The following is an 18,396-nucleotide window of genomic DNA, read 5'->3' on the forward strand; positions in this document are numbered from 1 at the left end:
TTAATAAGCCATGGCATGTGAATACTTTTGGCAGGAAAATAGTAAAATTTTAGATCGTTCGATTTGCCTTTATTTTTCTTGTATGTATTAGAACATCCGGGAATACAACAATGCTTGAAAATACTCAAATTTCTCAAGAAATCCTATAATTTTCCGTAGCTTGACTTGAGCTTGTCAATAAAATTTTCTTAAAAGATTCGGCACAGATTTGAGATTACTAGTATATATTTGTAGAAGTTTTGGCTACTCGTCACTAGTGGCAGTGTCATCGCTCTGCACGGTCCCTGTGGCATCAAACGTCAAAAATGCTTGTGTCAATGACCATCTGCCAGCACCAATCACCAATCACCATTCACCAGTCAAATAATTTGTAAATTGACAGTACACAGTAATATTTTATCATGTAAAGTGATTGTGTATTTGTATATTTATAAAAACAATAATAAATACCCACGTGTGTAGACATGCGTGATGAGATGAAGGGGTGGCATGGCATAAAAAAGGACGGAAGGTGTAACGGCGAGGCTTAGCCTCGTGCAGCTGCCGCGACAATGGCTGCTCGGGAAGGAGTCCGCAGCAGCGCCCGATTGAGCGGTGCCGCCACAAGCTCCGCACCCGATGCGGCACTCCGCAAGGAGGCGCGGTTGGCGGCCGCGGAACGCGCCGCTGCCGCTGCCCTGCGCCGGCAGCGAGCCGCCCGGGCTGCTGAGCGCGCCCGCGAGGTGGAGGACAGCCCGCGCGTGCTCCGGGAGAAGTGCCGCAAGCTGGCGCAGGTGCTCAGCGAGGCCAAGCACTTGGTGGTCAGTACTATTCTGTTATATTGGCTTAGCATTTTAACATGACTATAATCTGTCGTCATTTCGTATAAACCTGTGTACATAATGATATTATTTGATGATGTTGTTTAAAGTTATATTAGTAATACCTCAATCGGGGGAATCGCAGACACAATAGATTTTCAATTGTTTTGCGGCAGCCGGGTGCCGCCTCACAGTGTGATAAAAACCTTGATTTTGTTTCACCGCGTTTTTCTTTCAAAATACTATAGTTGATAGCTATATAAACATTAGAGTAAAACTCCGAGATCGATATTCTTTGTAGTTATTTTTTTAAAGAGTGTCAAAGTTGGCGTTTTTCCGGGTCAAAAATTTGCATAAAAATTAATTAAAAAAAAACTAATCAAGTAACATTAATTTTGTATATACCAATTGAACAAGCACTTAATACTTTACTTTTTCTCCGAATTTGGTTAACCTACTGTGATCAAGTAGGGAGATATTTATTTATTTAGTAATTTTAGTTTTTTATTTTAAATTTCGCGATTAGATCGAATTAGAAAAAGTTTTAAGCATGAAATGACAGTGTGAGTAATCCTTTATCAATGTTATCAAAAATCACACTCTAATAACCTCTGTGTCAGAAGTTATATCATATTTAAATTTTTTTAAATAAAAATTCGGATTTTTTGTACCTAAGGTTGTCACTAAAGGTCTCTTGTTTGATTTATCCGGTTGATACGCAAATTCGCAATCGATATCCTATACAAAAAATATCAGGATCACGTTTAGGTAGGTCTAATAATAAAAAATCTAAAAAGTGAAAAAATATGACATAAATTAATGATTTTATATGCTCAAACAGTATTTAATCAGTAATCACCTTCTGATGTAGTCGGGGAAAATAAAATATCAACTTTAGTGACAACCCTAGGTATAAAAAATCCGAATTTTTATAAAAAAAAAATTGAATTGGATATTACTTCTGACACAGAGGTTATTAGAGTGTGATTTTTGATAACATTGATAAAGGATTACTCACACTATCATTTCATGCTTAAAACTTTTTCTAATTCGATCTAATCGCGAAATAAAAAATAAAAAACTAAAATTACTAAATAAATAAATATCTGCCTACTTGATCACAGTAGGTTAACCAAATTCGGAGAAAAAGTCAAGTATTCAGTGCTTGTTTAATTGGTATAAACAAAATTAATGTTACTTGATTAGTTTTTTTTTTATTAATTTTTATGCAAATTTTTTACCCAGAAAAACGCCAACTTTGACACTCTTTAAAAAAATAACTACAAAGAATATCGATCTCGGAGTTTTACTCTAATGTTTATATAGCTATCAACTATAGTATTTTGAAAGAAAAACGTTGTGAAACAAAATCGAGGTTTTTATCACACTGTGCGCCTGGGAGTTGACGGGTTATGTGATTAAAACAATGGTAATACCAATAAACAAAAAAATACCAATAAAAATACCAATTGACTTAATGAAATTAATGACATATTGCTTAGACTATTTTAAATTTATAAAATTTGACTTATTTTATTTTATTTTATGACATTTTTATTTTTACATAAGTAACTAAAACTTTACCTTTATGACATTACTTTCATTATGTACTTAATTTTGCATGCCCACAGAGGCCTATGTGTTGAACTTGATATAAGTAAAATATTTTAAGACCTATTATTGTAACACACATATGCAAAAATAAATGAATTTGAATTTGAATTTGTAACTTCATAGACTTTGATGCATTATTGTTTGACACGGGACATTATTGGTGAATACTTTTATTTAGTGTGATATGTGTAATCATTTATTTATTTATTTATTAAAGTTAATTACAACGGGTTACCCCAATTACAATAATTATAGTTTGTGCGTTCTAAGCTGATATGGGTGACAGTTTTCATGTTCCTTGCTACGGGTTTTTTTACAAGAAAACAAAAAAAATCTAAATGTAATAAATTATATTCCATCTACAAAAACAAATGTTTCCTATAATTGTAAACGAATAAAAATGAAAAGATGCTAAATGCTAACTTATTATTAAAAATTATAAACATTAACTGTGTAATAGGAGTATAAAATTATTGTTACGAAAACATTTGAAAAATTTCATATGCATGAAACGGAACTTATGTCAGTCAATAGAGATTGACTCTGTTGAATCGAAATGTCAGTATGAAATTGATAATTTCCATTGCAATTCCTTTACGATGTGATTCGATATTTTTAAACTATCGATTAATTTTTGTTAGGTAACTTCCCTACTATTGTTAGTTATAATGTGTCATGCATATCATCATAAAACGCTAAAACGCACAAACTATAACTACAATCTTGACTGTTGACTTCACTTGACAAAAATCTGCCATCATTCCTAGTGTGTGTGCTGTAGTGTGTGTAATGTTTTATTTGTTAAAAAAATGTATGATAAAAGCATAATTTCAAACTAATATTAGCATGATGCACTCCTTCACCATGTAAACTTTAACTGTGCTAAATTTCATGCACCTATGTTTCCCCATTTTTCGTATAAACGGTTACAAAGTTTTTCGATCGCGTATTAATATTATGAGATGATATTGTTTCACTACTAACATAAATTGCTACAAATGCTTCAGGTGTACACGGGTGCAGGCATCAGCACCGCTGCTGACATCCCCGACTACCGCGGCCCGCACGGCGTTTGGACCCGCCTGCAAAGAGGGGAGTCCATAGGGTGAGCATTTGTTTCCTATTGCTTTTTTTAAACTTTAAGTTTTATTTAAATTTAGGTCTATTGAATTACATAATATTATTATTTTGTTTTATTCATAGAACCAAGTCAATCTGCAGAATAGACAGTTTATAGTAATGGTCCAGGAGCTGTCAATCTCAAAAGTGCCCTCATAGCATGCATGGATTTTTTTGGTGAAAATGGAGCGTTTTGAGTTCCTATAGTTGTAAACTATCTATTTTCATCATAAAAATCGATGCACGCTATGAGGACACTTGAGATTGACAGCTCCCGGACCATAAAGGGTATTGAAGTTCTTAGCTTGTGTTACTTAGAAGCAGTGAGACCCAGCATTTAGATTTTTTGTTATGTTGTTAGAACACATAACAGATGCATATCAAATCTGAAAATGTTAAGTTCTGTCTCCTTAGTTATACAAGTTAGCATCTATAAAACCCTCTAGTGAAAGTTCTGCAGATTCGACTTTATTATATTATGGTTGAGTTGATTTTAATTCCCCACAGTATTCACAATACAAACTTGTATTGTTCAAGTGTGACTGTCGGCAATCATAACTTTCCATAGGTTATCTTCCATTTCTTTCAAAATTAAAAACATTGATTGCCATTGTTAGTCAAAAGCAATGGCAATCTAATTGTTACTAAATTAATGTATGCCCAAAATTTTTCTACAGATTTTCATGAAAAAAAAATTTAGTTTGTTTTTTAGTTAATCATAAGTCCCTATATTTTATTTAATTTAAAATAAATAAAAATAATGATGTTACTACTATACCTTGTTTTATTATTATGATTCAAGTTTTATTAAATATTTGTGTTGGTTTGCTTCTATTAGTAAATCTTTATCTGTCACATCTTAAAGAACAAAAAAATTGTTTGTCTATTTCTGTAGGCTAGGCTCCAAAACTACCGGGTGAATTTGATGAAATGTTGCATACACATAGAGTACACCATCGGGAAGCAAAATGTTACCCGGAGTAACATTTTGCTTCTTGTGTTAAATATATTTCTTTATCGATTCAATAAACTGGATAATGCACAGTAGCAGTAAACATTTATAAATACAAATATGTCATAATCGCAGGCGCGTAGACGTGTCGCGGGCGCGGCCGACGTTCACGCACATGGCGCTTACGGCGCTCTGGGCGCGCGGCACGCTCAAGTTCGTGGTGTCACAGAACTGCGACGGGCTACACGTGCGCGCCGGCCTGCCACGCCGCGCGCTCGCCGAGCTGCACGGCGATATGTTCGCCGAGCGCTGCGCCGCCTGCCGCCGCGTCTACCTGCGCGCCTTCGACACCACCGAGCGCACCGCGCGCCACGTGCACCGCACGCGCCGCCTGTGCCATGCCTGCGGCACCGAGCTGCGCGACACCATCGTGCACTTCGGCGAGCGCGGCCGCGCCGCCTGGCCGCTCAACTGGGCCGGCGCGCTGCGCCACGCCGCCGCCGCCGACGTCGTGCTCTGCCTCGGCTCCAGCCTCAAGGTGCTGCGCCGGTACCCGCGTCTGTGGCGCATGCACTCCGCGCCGCACGCGCGCCCCGCGCTCTACATCGTCAACCTGCAGTGGACGCCCAAGGACTCGGTCGCGGCTCTCAAGATAAACGCGCGCTGCGACGCCGTGATGGCGGCGGTGGCGCGGCGGCTGCGGCTGCGCGTGCCGCGCTACCGGCCAGCCGCCGACCCGCTGCTGGCGCACGCGGAGCCGCTGCACCCGGCGGAGGCGCACACGACGCGCCGCGCGCCGCCTCCCCCCCCGCCCGCGGACACAGACGACGACACCTCCTACTACTCGCTGTCGTCGCCCTCCGCCACGGACTCTGACGACGAGCTGCCGCTGCGCCGCCTAGCCGACCGCCTGCGCCCGCCCTCCCCGCCACCTCCCGCGCCGCCCCCCACACCGCCCCCCTGCCCTCTACGCTCTTTCCAGGTAAGCGCTATTCTAATTAACTCTTATGTACGATCCATATCGTACATCAAGCAGTTTAAGCCCCAATTTCACCAACGACTGTTAAAGTTAACGCTCGAATTAGTATCACGTTACCTCTTTCGTTTTTCTTATGAATGAAAGAGTAGACTTGACATTTTAACAAGCTGTTAGCACTTACAGACGTTGGTGAAATTGGGGCTTAGGGTTTTTAAGGAGTCAGCGTTTAGAACGCGCTCGCGTAATTATTTAATTGTTTTATTATACTTAATTAGTTCGCATCGATCAATCAAGGCGATCGCGCGTGCTCGCACACCCGGGTCATTTGATCATCAAGTATGTAGCCAACAATGTAGCCATAATCAAATATGATAAACTTATAATCAAACAAAGGGTAAACCAGAAAATTAGCAATGACAAACGGAAGCGGTCTCCATCAAAAACACCATCAAAAAACTATGACCAATCTGGCACCACTAACACAGTTACAAAAATAAACAAAACTAACGCATTTCAATACATGAACCGCGCAAGAACAAACGTTGCCTCCGGAGGCAAACAATAGCAACCAACTAATCTAAATACAAAGGTCTCAATCCGGCTGATCCCCGTGAGATGTCAGACCACCACCCTTCAACGAACAAGAAAGATGCGAAACTCTCCAAATCGGAACTTTGAACACTAGAACTCTAAGAACAAATGAAAACCTATTAGAACTAGAACAAGCATTAGACCAAATCAACCTGGACATCCTAGGAATTAGTGAAATGAGGAGAGCAGGTGAGAAAATCGAAGTATATAAAAAGTTTATACTGTACCAAAAAGGAGAACCACCAGGTGGACAAAAGGAAGTAGGATTTCTCATTAAACACTATTTAAAGGAAAACATAGTAGAACTGGTCGGAGTCTCGGACAGACTAGCAATACTTAACTTGGATCTACCAGGATACAGGAAGCAACGGTCCATCATAAGCACCAACCGAACAAGCTGATGAAACAGTATTGGAATCTTTCTACGAAAAATTGTCACGGGCCATCACTAGAAACACAAACAAACATATTTTACTTATGGGAGATTTCAACGCACAAGTTGGAGCAAGACAAAATAGCGAAGAATATGTGTTAGGCAAGTTCGGTCATGGTAAAAGAAGTCGTAATGGGCAAAAGCTAGTAGAATACCTCATGGAAAATAATCTAACGGTGCTTAACTCAATCTTCAAAAAAAATACACGAAACAAATGGACCTGGATATCTCCGGACGGCTCTTTTAAGAATGAAATCGATTACATTATAAGCAATTTCCCAAAAGCATTCACAGATACAGCGGTCATAAACAATCTTAACTTAAATACAAACCATAGAATGGTGCGCTGTTCATTACGACTGAAACAGACTAAAACCTCACGTAACCACATCATCGGCAAACAGAAAATACCAGCTCCCTTCGTAGCAGCTACAATTGAATTTGACGCAATAAAAAAACAAATCACTAGCGAAGCCCTCGACCCAACACAAAAGTATAACCTAGTAGAAAAAAGACTTCTCTCAAATAAGACCAGAACTCAACAAAGCAACAAATATGAACTGAGTGAAATCAAATCAAATCAATCAAAACAATAACTGATCTAAGCAAAAAAATTAGGCAAAGTATACGAAAGGACAGGAAAACTAAAAGGCTAAAAACTCTGGAACACTACATAATGAAAACGGGAGGAGTCAAAAAGGCTCTAAAAGAACTAAGAGATGCTGGGAAAGAGTGGATACCAAGACTTAAAAAGAGAACAGCAACCACAACAAGAAGAAAAACCATCAGTGAAGTAGCCACGCAGTTTTACAGCAAGCTCTATGCCAAACAAGCCCATGAAGTAATAATCAAAAATAATGACAACTCTACTGAAGCAAATCAGTTAGACAATGAAGATACAATACCAATTCCGGAAATACTTCAATGCGAAGTTGCAAAGGCAATAAAAAGCCAAAAGGCGGAGAAATCACCCGGACCAGACAAAATAGTAAACGAACTCCTTAAAGGTACTATAGAAGAACTAACTCCTATCCTCACTAAAATATTTAACGAAATAGTCACACAATGTAAAATCCCAGAGCAATGGACAAAATCCCATATTATTCTATTACACAAAAACGGAAACAAAGATGACATGGAAAACTACCGACCAATCAGTTTGATGTCAAACGTATACAAAATTTTCGCAAAGATACTTCTAGACCGACTAACAAAAACACTGTACAAACAACAACCAGTCGAACAAGCGGGTTTTCGAAAAGGATTTTCGACAATCGACCATATCCACACTCTGAAACAAATATTGGAAAAGTATACCGAGTACAATAAACAAATTTATATAGCCTTTATCGACTACGCCAAGGCGTTCGACAGTATAAGCCACACTCACCTTTTGCACAGCTTGAACAGCAAGGCGTACCAGCAACATATATTAACGTCATCAAAACGATTTATGGCAGTAGCAAAGCCAAAATACCTTGGGAAACAAGTTTAATGTAGAAAGAGGTGTAAGTCAGGGAGATCCGTTATCCCCAAAATTGTTTTCCGCCGCTTTAGAGAGTGTATTTCGGAGACTAAACTGGGACGAATATGGCATTAATGTAAATGGCAAAAAACTCAGTCACCTTAGATTCGCTGACGACTTGGTGCTGCTAGAGGAGGATCCAACTAAACTAGAGCAAATGGTGTCAACCTTGAACAGAGAAAGCGCAAAAATTGGGCTTAAAATAAACCGAAAGAAAACAAAACTTATGACTAACAGCACTCTCTCAGACATGCATTAACTTAACTCCTTCACATATTGTAATGGTTTATTAACCATTACAATATGTGAAGGAGTATACTTACCTTGGTCAGGTTATATCCTTTAGAGACCAAATGACGAAAGAAGTTAATATGAGAATAGCTATTGGCTGCAAAGAGTTTTGGTCCCTTAAAGAAATCATGAAGTCGAGAGAACTAGGCATGGCTATAAAAAAAAAAACATTTAATTCATGCATACTGCCCAGCCTGACTTATGGGTGTGAAACTGGGCTCTTACTGCGGTCCAAAGATCTTAGCTCGCTAGGTGCCAAAGAGCTATGGAAAGGAGTATGACCGGACATAGGAGGCAGGATAGAGTGAGGAATGTTGATCTTCGTACCAAAACAGGAATCACTGATATCCTAACTCGCATCGATCAGCAGAAATGGCGTTGGACTGGCCACATGTTACGGGACACAAAAGGAAAATGGAGCAGAGATGTGACAGAGTGGTACCCAAGGAATGGTAGAAGAAACCGAGGAAGACAAAACCAAAGATGGGACGATGAGCTAAAACTTACAGCGGGTCCAAACTGGAGACGGGTTGCAAGAGACAGAAAGCAGTGGAAGTCGTTGGAGGAGGCCTATGCCGAGAGGCACACTGTGTTAGGAGATCTGATTTAAAATATTTAAAACACTTAAACCACAAAATTATGTCAATACGCAGAATAAAGGGCTTTTTTATTTTATTTATTTTATCAATCAATAAATCAAGTCAATCGTTTTATTTATCAAGTAAAAGGGGTTAGGACGCTACATCTTAAAATAAATTAATAAGTCAATGATATTAAACTTATATTTTAACCGACTTAAAAAAAGGAGGTTATCAATTCGACGCGTATATATGTTATATTTCCAGAACTGCCCAGTTTTCGTATAATATGTTAGTCTATTTCAGTGTCTGAACAAATGAGCCAAATTTCAAAAGGTATACTTTTGAAATACTTACTTAATTAAATGTAGGTATGTATGTTTTTATGTTTGTGTTCGCATGTCTCCGGAATTACAAGTCCGATTTAAATAATTATTTTTTTTGTTGTACTAGGTATTGTTGTAGGGAACACTACAAGTTTCATCAAAATCGGTTCAGTAGTTTTTGAGATAAGGCAATTTTAATTCTCAATTACGTTCAATTTTGCAGTCGGTTTTATCTTTTTAGACTTCTGAAATTTTCACTGATTGTGTACCTATATCTGTTGCCGCTAATATAACAACAAATACTTAAAACAAAACAAAATTAATATTTAAGGGCTCCCATACAACAAACGTGATTTTTCGGCCTTTTTCGCTCTATATCGATTATCGATAATCACAAGATGCACTTGAATTTTTAACCGACTGCCAAAAAGGAGGAGGTTAACATGTGAATATTTATTTTTTATTTTTATTTGTGTATGTTCAACGATTACTCCGCCGTTTGTGAACCGATTTTCGAAATTTATGTTTTGTTGTATCAGGTTTCACTCCAATTTGGTCCCATTTTCACAAAAGTGGTGACCTGATGATGGGAACCATGAGTAATCGAGGGAACTCCTCGAAATTTATATGGAAACATATGGTGATTTGATTATGAGAAGCATCCTAAGCATATGCTACCAAAACGCAAGATTTTGCACCGAGGTATACTATGAATATATAGGTATACTATATATATGGTTCCGAAGATACTTTAACGTTGTTAGTGGCGGCCGAAAAGGAAGATCTTCCGACCGAGCGAGATAGCATGCTCGGTCAGGCCGAAGCCCACTGACGTCATCTCAGACGTTGTATTATATCTTGCGGTTCGCGTTCTCCGAAACTTCGATAGCGCGATGCCGGATTGTTAGGCGAATTGTGGGTACCGCCACAATACTAAGAGAACTCCGGAATCCCTATAGATTCAAGTTTGGGGGCTTAGGCGCTGTTTTAAGAACTGAAAGCATATGCTACTATGCAAATTACATTCATCATCATCATCATCATTACCACGACAGGGTCACCAATGTCACAAAAATTAAACATAACAAATTCAACCTTAACTCCAGAGCGTAAGGCACACATTTGACATTAATTCTGAGAAGTAAGTTTTGTTTAAAATTATCTGCAGCTGATATTATATTTTGAATGTGTGACTGTTAACAAATTGTAATAACTAATAAGATACGTAGAATAATAATTATATGCAGGTGTGTTATTCTACGTAAGTATAGTACGTGATGGCTTAGTATTATAGGTAAGTAACTAAAAAGAGTGAAATTATTTTTTATACAAAAAATTAAAACCGACTTCGATATTTGATTTTTAGCCGAATTCGGAAAAAGGCACTATTAGATAGGAAAAATTATTTAACACTTTTTAGTTCATATAATATGGATGTTATTATTGTTTTTACCTTGGAAGTCGGTTTTAATTTTTCGTTAAAAATAATAATTCACACATTCTTTTTTTATACATGTGTACTTTAATGTTTAATAATAATATTAAAATAAAAAAAATAATATAAATTCCTATACAAGAAAACACAATTTTCAGCCCATTTTTGCTCTGTATCGGTACAGAACCCTTCGTGCGCGAGTTCGACTCGCACTTGGCCGATTTTTTATTATTCGTAGGGTAACAAACAGTCTTTTACAAATATTTTTAACGTTTTAGCTACAACTAGACGTAAAGTACCATGACATCAAATATTACCAATAAGTACCAAAATATATAAGTATCAATAGAATTCAGAACTATTGTAGTGATGATCGCCTAAAGAAGGTATTTCTCACGTAGTTTGTATGATAGGGCGGGACATAAAACGTGTGCATACTATGTGAAAATGGCCGGGGAAATCTAAATAAATTTTGCTTTAGAGATTTGAGGTATTCATGGAGCTATGTAGAATTTTGAAAAGTAACATAGTGCTATCTAGATATTTACGCCTTAAGTCTAATCGTTGAATATTATGTCTTGCTGCACTCGGTCAACAGACCGTGTGCCAGACCTAGAATATCTAGTTTTTAGACGTGGTCTAGTGGTTTAGAGCGTGGCTCTTGACTCGGAGGTCGTGGGTTCGATTCCCGCGTTGGAAACGTGTTTTTTCCAAGTTTGGTTAGGACAATGCAGGCTGATTACCTGATTGTCTGACAAGTAAGATGATCCATGCGTTGGATGGGCATGTAAAAAGTCGGTCCTGCGCCTGATCACTTGCCAGTCGTGTCGGTCTTCCGTCCCACTGGGTTATGAGAGTAAATAGGAATAGAGAGTGCTCTTGTGTACTGCGCACACACTTGGGCACTATAAAATTACTCCTGCGTAACTGGCTTCGTTTCAATGAAACCGGCCGCCGTCACCGAAACCGGCGTGGAACTCCCACACCGGTTTCGGTGACGGTGGCCGGCCATATTATCTAGTGTTTTCAAAAATTTAAAAATTCTTTTATTTGCAAGCATTTTACTAAGATGTAAAAAAATGAATAATATTACTAATTTACTTTACATAATTTACTAAATGAATATTTCCCATAAACTCAATAAATAAGTAAACTTTTCCCCACAGATCGACATGAAGACGGGCTCGGCGACGATCCTCCTGCGAGCGGAGCACGCGCCGGCCGAGCCACCGCCCCCCGAGCCGCCGCCCCCCGTCTCCGCCGCCGCCCCGGACACCGGCGCGCTGCGGCGCTTCCGCATGTTTAGGCCCGAGCGGCCCGCCGACCCCCCGCGACTCAACGGCTTCGTCACCAACGGCCACGACCGACCGCGCAGCCCCAAACGGGAGAACGGCCCGGCTGAGAGCGCGAGCTCCTTCAAAACAGACGCCGACATCAAGGACGAGCTCGGGCCGGTCAAAATGAAGAAGGAGGACGACGACGAGCGGCTCCGGCCGCTGCTGGAGTGGGAGTCGCGCCTCCTGCCCGCCGCTAAGCCCGACGCCGACTGCGACGCCGACAGCGCGGCGCTCGCGGCCGCCATCATCCGCCGCGCCGTTCTCGTGTGTCGCGCGCAGCTCTACCCCGGCCTGCACACCATCCTGGCGGGCGCGGGCGGCGGCGGCGCGGCGGCGGCGGGCGCGGCCGGGGAGGGCAGCGGCTGCGCCTGGTGCGCGCGGCGGTTCGCGGCTCGCCGCTGCCTGTGGTACGGCGCCCCGCGCGCGCCGCCGCCCGAGCGCCGCGTCCGCCGCCGCGGTCGCCTGTGCGCGTGCTGCGACGCCGAGCGCGCGCCGCCCTCCCCGCCCGCCGCCGCGCCGCCCACCGCCGGCTGGTACGGGAAGGGTTACCGCAAGGGCCGCCGCCGCCGGTAGCGACCGCCGCCCGCGCTCCGCCCCAGCTCAGTCCCCGCGCGGCCACCTAGTTTAAGTGTGACGAGTCGGAGCAGCGAGTAGTTTGTACTTTTGTATGACGATGCGAGCGAGCCGAGAGGATCATAGGTCGAGCGGGCTGCGATTACGTTGTGAATTGTGATCGTCGATTATATAGTATGAAGCTCGTTCGCAGCATGTGATGAATGACAATTATATGTAACGGTTGTGAGGCGCCGCTGGGAGTCGAAGACGAGCGACACTAACCGCCGTACTCGGAGACATTTAATTACGATTAACCTTCAATTTAATGGAGAGTTTGACAGATATGGGGCTTATGTCAAAATTTTGAATTAATTACATTTAGACCCAGTTTCATCAAGCAATGTTAAATAAATAATGGCTTGTTAAATCAGTTAATGGCCTGTTAGAGTTATCGAGCGTTCCAGCATGCCCTAATGTCATGTTAAGCCCCAATTTCACCAACGACTGTTAAAGTTAACACCGGAATTAGTATGACGTTACCTCTTTCGATTTTCATATGAATGAAAGAGAAGACATTACATTTTAACAAGCTGTTAACACTAACAGACGTTGGTGAAATTGGGGCTTAATCACCTAACACGGTGTTAAATTTAATTCCTGCTATGGAGGTCCGTTAAATATTTAACAGGCTGTTATATGATTCAAAATAACAACTTTCAAAGACAATAATATGCAATTAAACTTTTTAATCGGGACTTAACGCGACTTATTTAAGTAGTAATGCTACTACGAGTACATACTTTTTCTCGACGTTTCGGCCGTGTTGCAACGGCCGTGGTCACGAGGGGACTGCAGACAACTCGAGGGTAGTCGTAGAACCGACCGCCCGGTGCAAACGAAGACGTCGCGCTCCTGCAGTCCCCTCGTGACCACGGCCGTTGCAACACGGCCGAAACGTCGAGAAAAAGTATGTACTCGTAGTAGCATTACTACTTAAATAAGTCGCGTTAAGACCCGATTAAAAAGTTTAATTATAATGCAACGCGAAAGTTTAAAATGTTATAATAATATGCAATATCAATAAAAGAATCTGTTTTGACTTTTGAGTCTTTCCGCCATGTTTCCGCTACGTCCTTATTGTTAATTATTTTCATAGTTATGAATAATTATTTATTTTCACTTTGCCAAAAATTCAGCCTTCGGATTTTCCTTGACATTGCAAATATACTAACTTGTATCAAAATTACCAAACCGAAATATGTAAATAAAAGTTTGTATTATGATTCATGTTTTCAGCTTTGACAGATAATAATTATTAACCTGGTAAGTGGTAAATTAAGAAGAACTATTAAAGCGTAACAAATGTATGCGATCAGTGATATTCTAATTTGGTCGCATTATCTACTATTATACTACTATGGAAGAAAGTGACACATTGCAGCAAACATGTCGTATTAATCTTGTACATTGCAATTTCGTCGCCTTATAACAAGAATGAACGAATTGATAGTTGTTCACTCGTTGTTCACTTAACATTGCATTTACTAATCCGCTGTTAAATTTTTACTGTGGGACATAAGTATTTTAACAGTCTGTTTAATTTTCCAAGGTCCGTTAGGTAATGCCTTGTTAGGATTTAACAAACAGAGGTTGGTGAAATTGGGTCATATATAATTTATGTTCCACTCTGAGTGCGGCAGTAAGTCAATGTAATGGTGATTAAAAAAATTAATTATGATTATGTTTGTAATGCGCGAGCTCGTGGGCGGCGGGCATCGTTCGTGTAGTTATATTGTATTTCGGGAACGGATGATGCTCATAAAATAATTTGTTTTATTGTAATGTGAGAATATAGTATCGCGTTAAATGGTTTGACGCGAGCTGGGCGTCGATATTTTACTTAATTGGCGAGGTGTACCTGTATTATTTAAAAATTCAAAGGCGTTATATTTTTTACAATAATTAATTTCCGAAGTAGTATGATGCGTGTAAATATTATTGTTATTTCATTCCAGAGTCGCTCGCGCCGATGTGCCACAGTAATCGTATGTGATTTTAACAATTGTAACTTTGATGTAATGTTCATAATATTATTATTATTATAAAATGCGAATACGGGTATCTCCTCCTGCATAGTACTGCCAACGAGTAATGAACAATAATTAATACCGTTTTAGTTTTAATTACAATTATGATTTTAAGTAAACAATGATGGGAGATTACTTAATGTTTCATTTCCTGTGCCCCGCCAGACTGACTACTGCCAGTCCATCGACTGTATACAACATACCTCGCGCCCAGCACCTCCCCAGTCCCCACTCTCCTCCAACCTTTCTCTGTTATATATAATGCATAGTGCATCTTTTTAAAATGACATAATATAAAATAAAAGTAACATAGTATTGTGTAATCTTGTGCTATTTATTTCGGAGTTACTATGCAGTCGTTATTATAGTTTGATAATTTTTTATGTAAAATTGGTATGAAGATACTGCTGGTTCAGCAAAAGAACGAAAATACTATCGTGGCAAGTTGCATTTTAATAATCCTAGACAACATAATATTGTAGTCTATTAAAAACAAAGTGTAAAGCTCTAAACTAAAACAGTCGGGTCATTATTACTAACCACAGTCGACACCGCCTGCACAGACCACAGTGTACAGTGCACTGTTTATTTTGGGATTGTGATTTGTGTGTGAGTCATATAACTTACCGTGAAGTGAGGCACGTTGCGGGCGCGCGGCGGCAGTCAGCTGTTCCCCCGCGCCCCACCGCCGCCTCCCACGTGCGTCCTGTACAGATACTACAGCGAGTTGAGATAGCCCGGCTTCCCGGCCAACGAATACTATACTCACAAGGAGTTCCGGCCTCGTGTTCACAGAATACACTCGTGTTAGGTTGAGTACGAGGACCCGTTTGTAAATTCGTGTAAAGTAAAAGGTAAGTATATAATAAATATTGTGTGCATTCACATAATTTGTGCAAAAACGTGATCGAGAGTCAAGACTTTGTCTTCGACGTTACACAGACACTGTAATCATGTATCAGTATACTACTGTATAAATACTATAAATACTGTATAAACAGTATACTACTGGTACATGATTACAGTCTACTATTGATACGAACATGCTGGGTGGTTATCTATACTAATATTATAATTGGGAAGAGTTTGTTTGTTTGTTTGAACGCGCTAATCTTAGGAACTACTGGTCCGATTTGAAAAATTCTTTAAGTGTTGGATAGCCCATTTATCGAGGAAGGCTATAGGTTATATTTTATCACGCTAATACTAATGGGAGCGAAGAAATAGAGGAAAGTGTGGGAAAAAACGGGGGAAATTAGTTGAAAGGGCTTATTTGAACGCGCCAATCTCAGGAACTACTGGTCCGATTTGAAAAATTATTTCAGTGTTAGATAGCCTATTAATCGAGGAAGGCTATAGGCTATATTTTATCACGCTAAGACTGATAGGAGCGAAGTAATAGAGGAAAATGTGGAAAAAAACGGGGGGAGTTATTTGAAAGGGCTTATCTCACGAACTACTGGAGCAATTTTTCTGTTATTTGGCACAGGTAAGAAGTAGACCACGTGAAGGATCATAGGCTATTTTTGTGGACTAATTTGTCTGTGAAATATCTAATTTACGCGGGCGGAGCTGAGCTGCGGAACGTTATAGATCGCGTGGTCACGACATCACGCGTAAACAGCTGGACCCATTATGCTAAAATTTGGTATAAAGATACTTTGAATCCCCAAAAAGAACATAGGATACATTTTGTCCCGGAAAAATTTACGGTTGGGAACTCCTGGTCAAACCATTCAATCTATTTTGATGACATTTGGTATGGCAATACTTTCAGTCTCGGGAAAGTACAAGGATACTTTTTATCCCGGAAAATATACAGTTCCCGCACAATAAACTTTTGATTAAAGAATAAAATTAAACTATTTAATCTGTTTTGATGAAAGTAGGCATTTTTACGTGGTAGAGCCATGCTTCGGCACGAATGGGCCGGCTCGACCGGTGAAATACCACGGGCTCACAAAAACCGGCGTGAAACAGCGCTTGCGCTGTGTTTCGCCGAGTGAGTGAGTTTACCGGAGGCCCAATCCCCTACTCTATTCCCTCTTAAAAGGCCGGCAACGCACTTGCAGCTCTTCTGATGCTGCGAGTGTCCATGGGCGAGGGAAGTTGCTTACCATCAGGTGACCCGTCTGCTCGTTTGACCCCATATTTCATAAAAAAAAAGGAGATTGGCGATATTAATTTGAATCTGGGACAAGGAATATTTTTTGTCCCGGAAAAATGTGCGGTTCCCACACAATATACTTTTCTGATTTGCGCGTAAACGACTCAATCGATGTACGGGAACAACTTTAGTTAAAGTCCACGCGGGCGAAGTCGCGGGCAACAGCTAGTTAATAATAATTGTCATTATGCGAGTACTTGCTAATCTCAAACATAGTCCAATAAAATTACGGCTCAAAATGGGTTAAATAAACATGAACGAACACAGTTTGGGGATTTTAAGGATCGATAGGGGGGGGGGTGTATTCTGAGCATAAATTCCAATTTGAGGGGTTCTACTGAGGTCAGCTCAAGGTCATTTCGATAGAAACGCTTTTAATTCGATTATATCTCGAGAATGATCAGTGTTACCCGTTAGGTAAAAAATTGTAGGGACCTTTTCTCTTCCAAATTAAATTTACTTTAATAATGTTTAAACCGAGTGTTTTCCACGTCCACAAGTAGCATGTCGCCGGCGTTGAGGCAGACGGCGTGGTGCGTGCGGCGTCGCGGCGGTCGCGCGGCGCTGCTGCTGCTGGCGGCGGTCGCGCTGCTGCTGCGACTGCCGCTTGCCATCGACGTCGTCGCTGACTTCCCGCGCACGGCCCCCGCCGCGCTCGCGCACCACCTCGCGGACTTCTCCAACTATCAGCGAGCCGACGAAACTATGTAAGTGATGGACCGGGTGCTCGAATTAAGTCGGTACCATAAATGCAAAGGACGATATGTACCTGTCTGCAGACTGCTGTATTCCGAAGACGCAGACGAAAAATAATGCTAAAAGGGATCACTGGGCTCCAGCAGCGAGCAGTGACTGATGGTGTCGTGATTGTAGAGGCTCGTGGTGGGTGGAGGAGGAGGACGGCAACTACTCGTGGTGGCGGTACGCGGCGGCCTTCGAGTGCGGCGCGCGCTGCCGCGGTCGCGCTTTGCTGCAGTCGCACGCGCTCCACGACGCCGCCCCGCAGCACGGCGCCGCAGCGCGGCACACGGTTCATCTGAGCGATCGCCGATGCCGCACTCTTCCGCTCCTGCCGTGGCCGACGTTTTGTGGTAATAACTAATAGGTGTTATTTCTCATCTCTGTTAAGTATTTTGTGTAATATGGTTAAAAGGTAATCAATAATCAAAATGATAATAGGAAAAATATGGACTGTTTCAGATGAATCAGAAATCGAGATGGAAGTGAGGCCGAGCGGCACGGGTGCGGGGTCGCGGCTGCTGCGCCGCGTGCGCTACTCGTGCGGCGCGCTGTCGCTGCTGTTGGGCAGCTGCCGACCCCCCGCACCGCATGCGCCTGCCGCCTCCGCCCTCGCCTCGTAGATTCCAACAAAAAATAAAAAGCAAAATATAATGAGGCATTTTCTTATTTTTTAATTTGATTGTCAAACAGTTTCCATTTTAGTAACTAGATGGCGTATGGGTAGACAACTATCGGTAATACCAGGGATTATACCATCAATAATTGCTACAAAACTGGGCAAAAGAATGTAACACTTGATACATTTCAATTTGAAAAAGACGCAATAATATTTCAATGAATAGGGTAATAAAGTTATTATAAAAATG

The 18,396-nt window shown here is 41.0% G+C and overlaps 2 protein-coding genes across 4 annotated transcripts; both read left to right on the top strand.

The window, feature by feature from the left end:
* The first annotated feature begins 345 nt into the window (after positions 1-345).
* LOC121732404 (NAD-dependent protein deacetylase sirtuin-7) lies at positions 346-12,854 on the top strand. 2 transcript variants are annotated; one of them, XM_042122272.1, is made up of 5 exons: positions 346-800; positions 3,422-3,519; positions 4,621-5,467; positions 11,810-12,582; positions 12,617-12,854. In XM_042122272.1, exons 1-4 carry the CDS (start codon positions 552-554, stop codon positions 12,551-12,553), a joined length of 1,938 nt encoding a protein of 645 aa, XP_041978206.1. In that variant the 5' UTR covers positions 346-551; the 3' UTR covers positions 12,554-12,582; positions 12,617-12,854. The 2 variants fall into 2 exon arrangements, with proteins under 2 accessions (XP_041978206.1, XP_041978205.1); XM_042122271.1 differs by having other exon boundaries at positions 11,810-12,854.
* Positions 12,855-15,301: 2,447 nt separating this feature from the next.
* On the top strand, positions 15,302-18,175 carry LOC121732420. 2 transcript variants are annotated; one of them, XM_042122289.1, is made up of 4 exons: positions 15,302-15,476; positions 17,290-17,496; positions 17,663-17,880; positions 17,990-18,175. In XM_042122289.1, the coding sequence occupies exons 2-4, from the start codon at positions 17,294-17,296 to the stop codon at positions 18,148-18,150; spliced, it is 582 nt and encodes a 193-aa protein (XP_041978223.1). In that variant the 5' UTR covers positions 15,302-15,476; positions 17,290-17,293; the 3' UTR covers positions 18,151-18,175. The 2 variants fall into 2 exon arrangements, with proteins under 2 accessions (XP_041978223.1, XP_041978224.1); XM_042122290.1 differs by having other exon boundaries at positions 17,293-17,496.
* Positions 18,176-18,396: the final 221 nt, after the last annotated feature.

Source organism: Aricia agestis, chromosome 12 (genome assembly GCF_905147365.1).
Source record: "Aricia agestis chromosome 12, ilAriAges1.1, whole genome shotgun sequence".
NCBI lineage: Eukaryota > Metazoa > Arthropoda > Insecta > Lepidoptera > Lycaenidae > Aricia > Aricia agestis.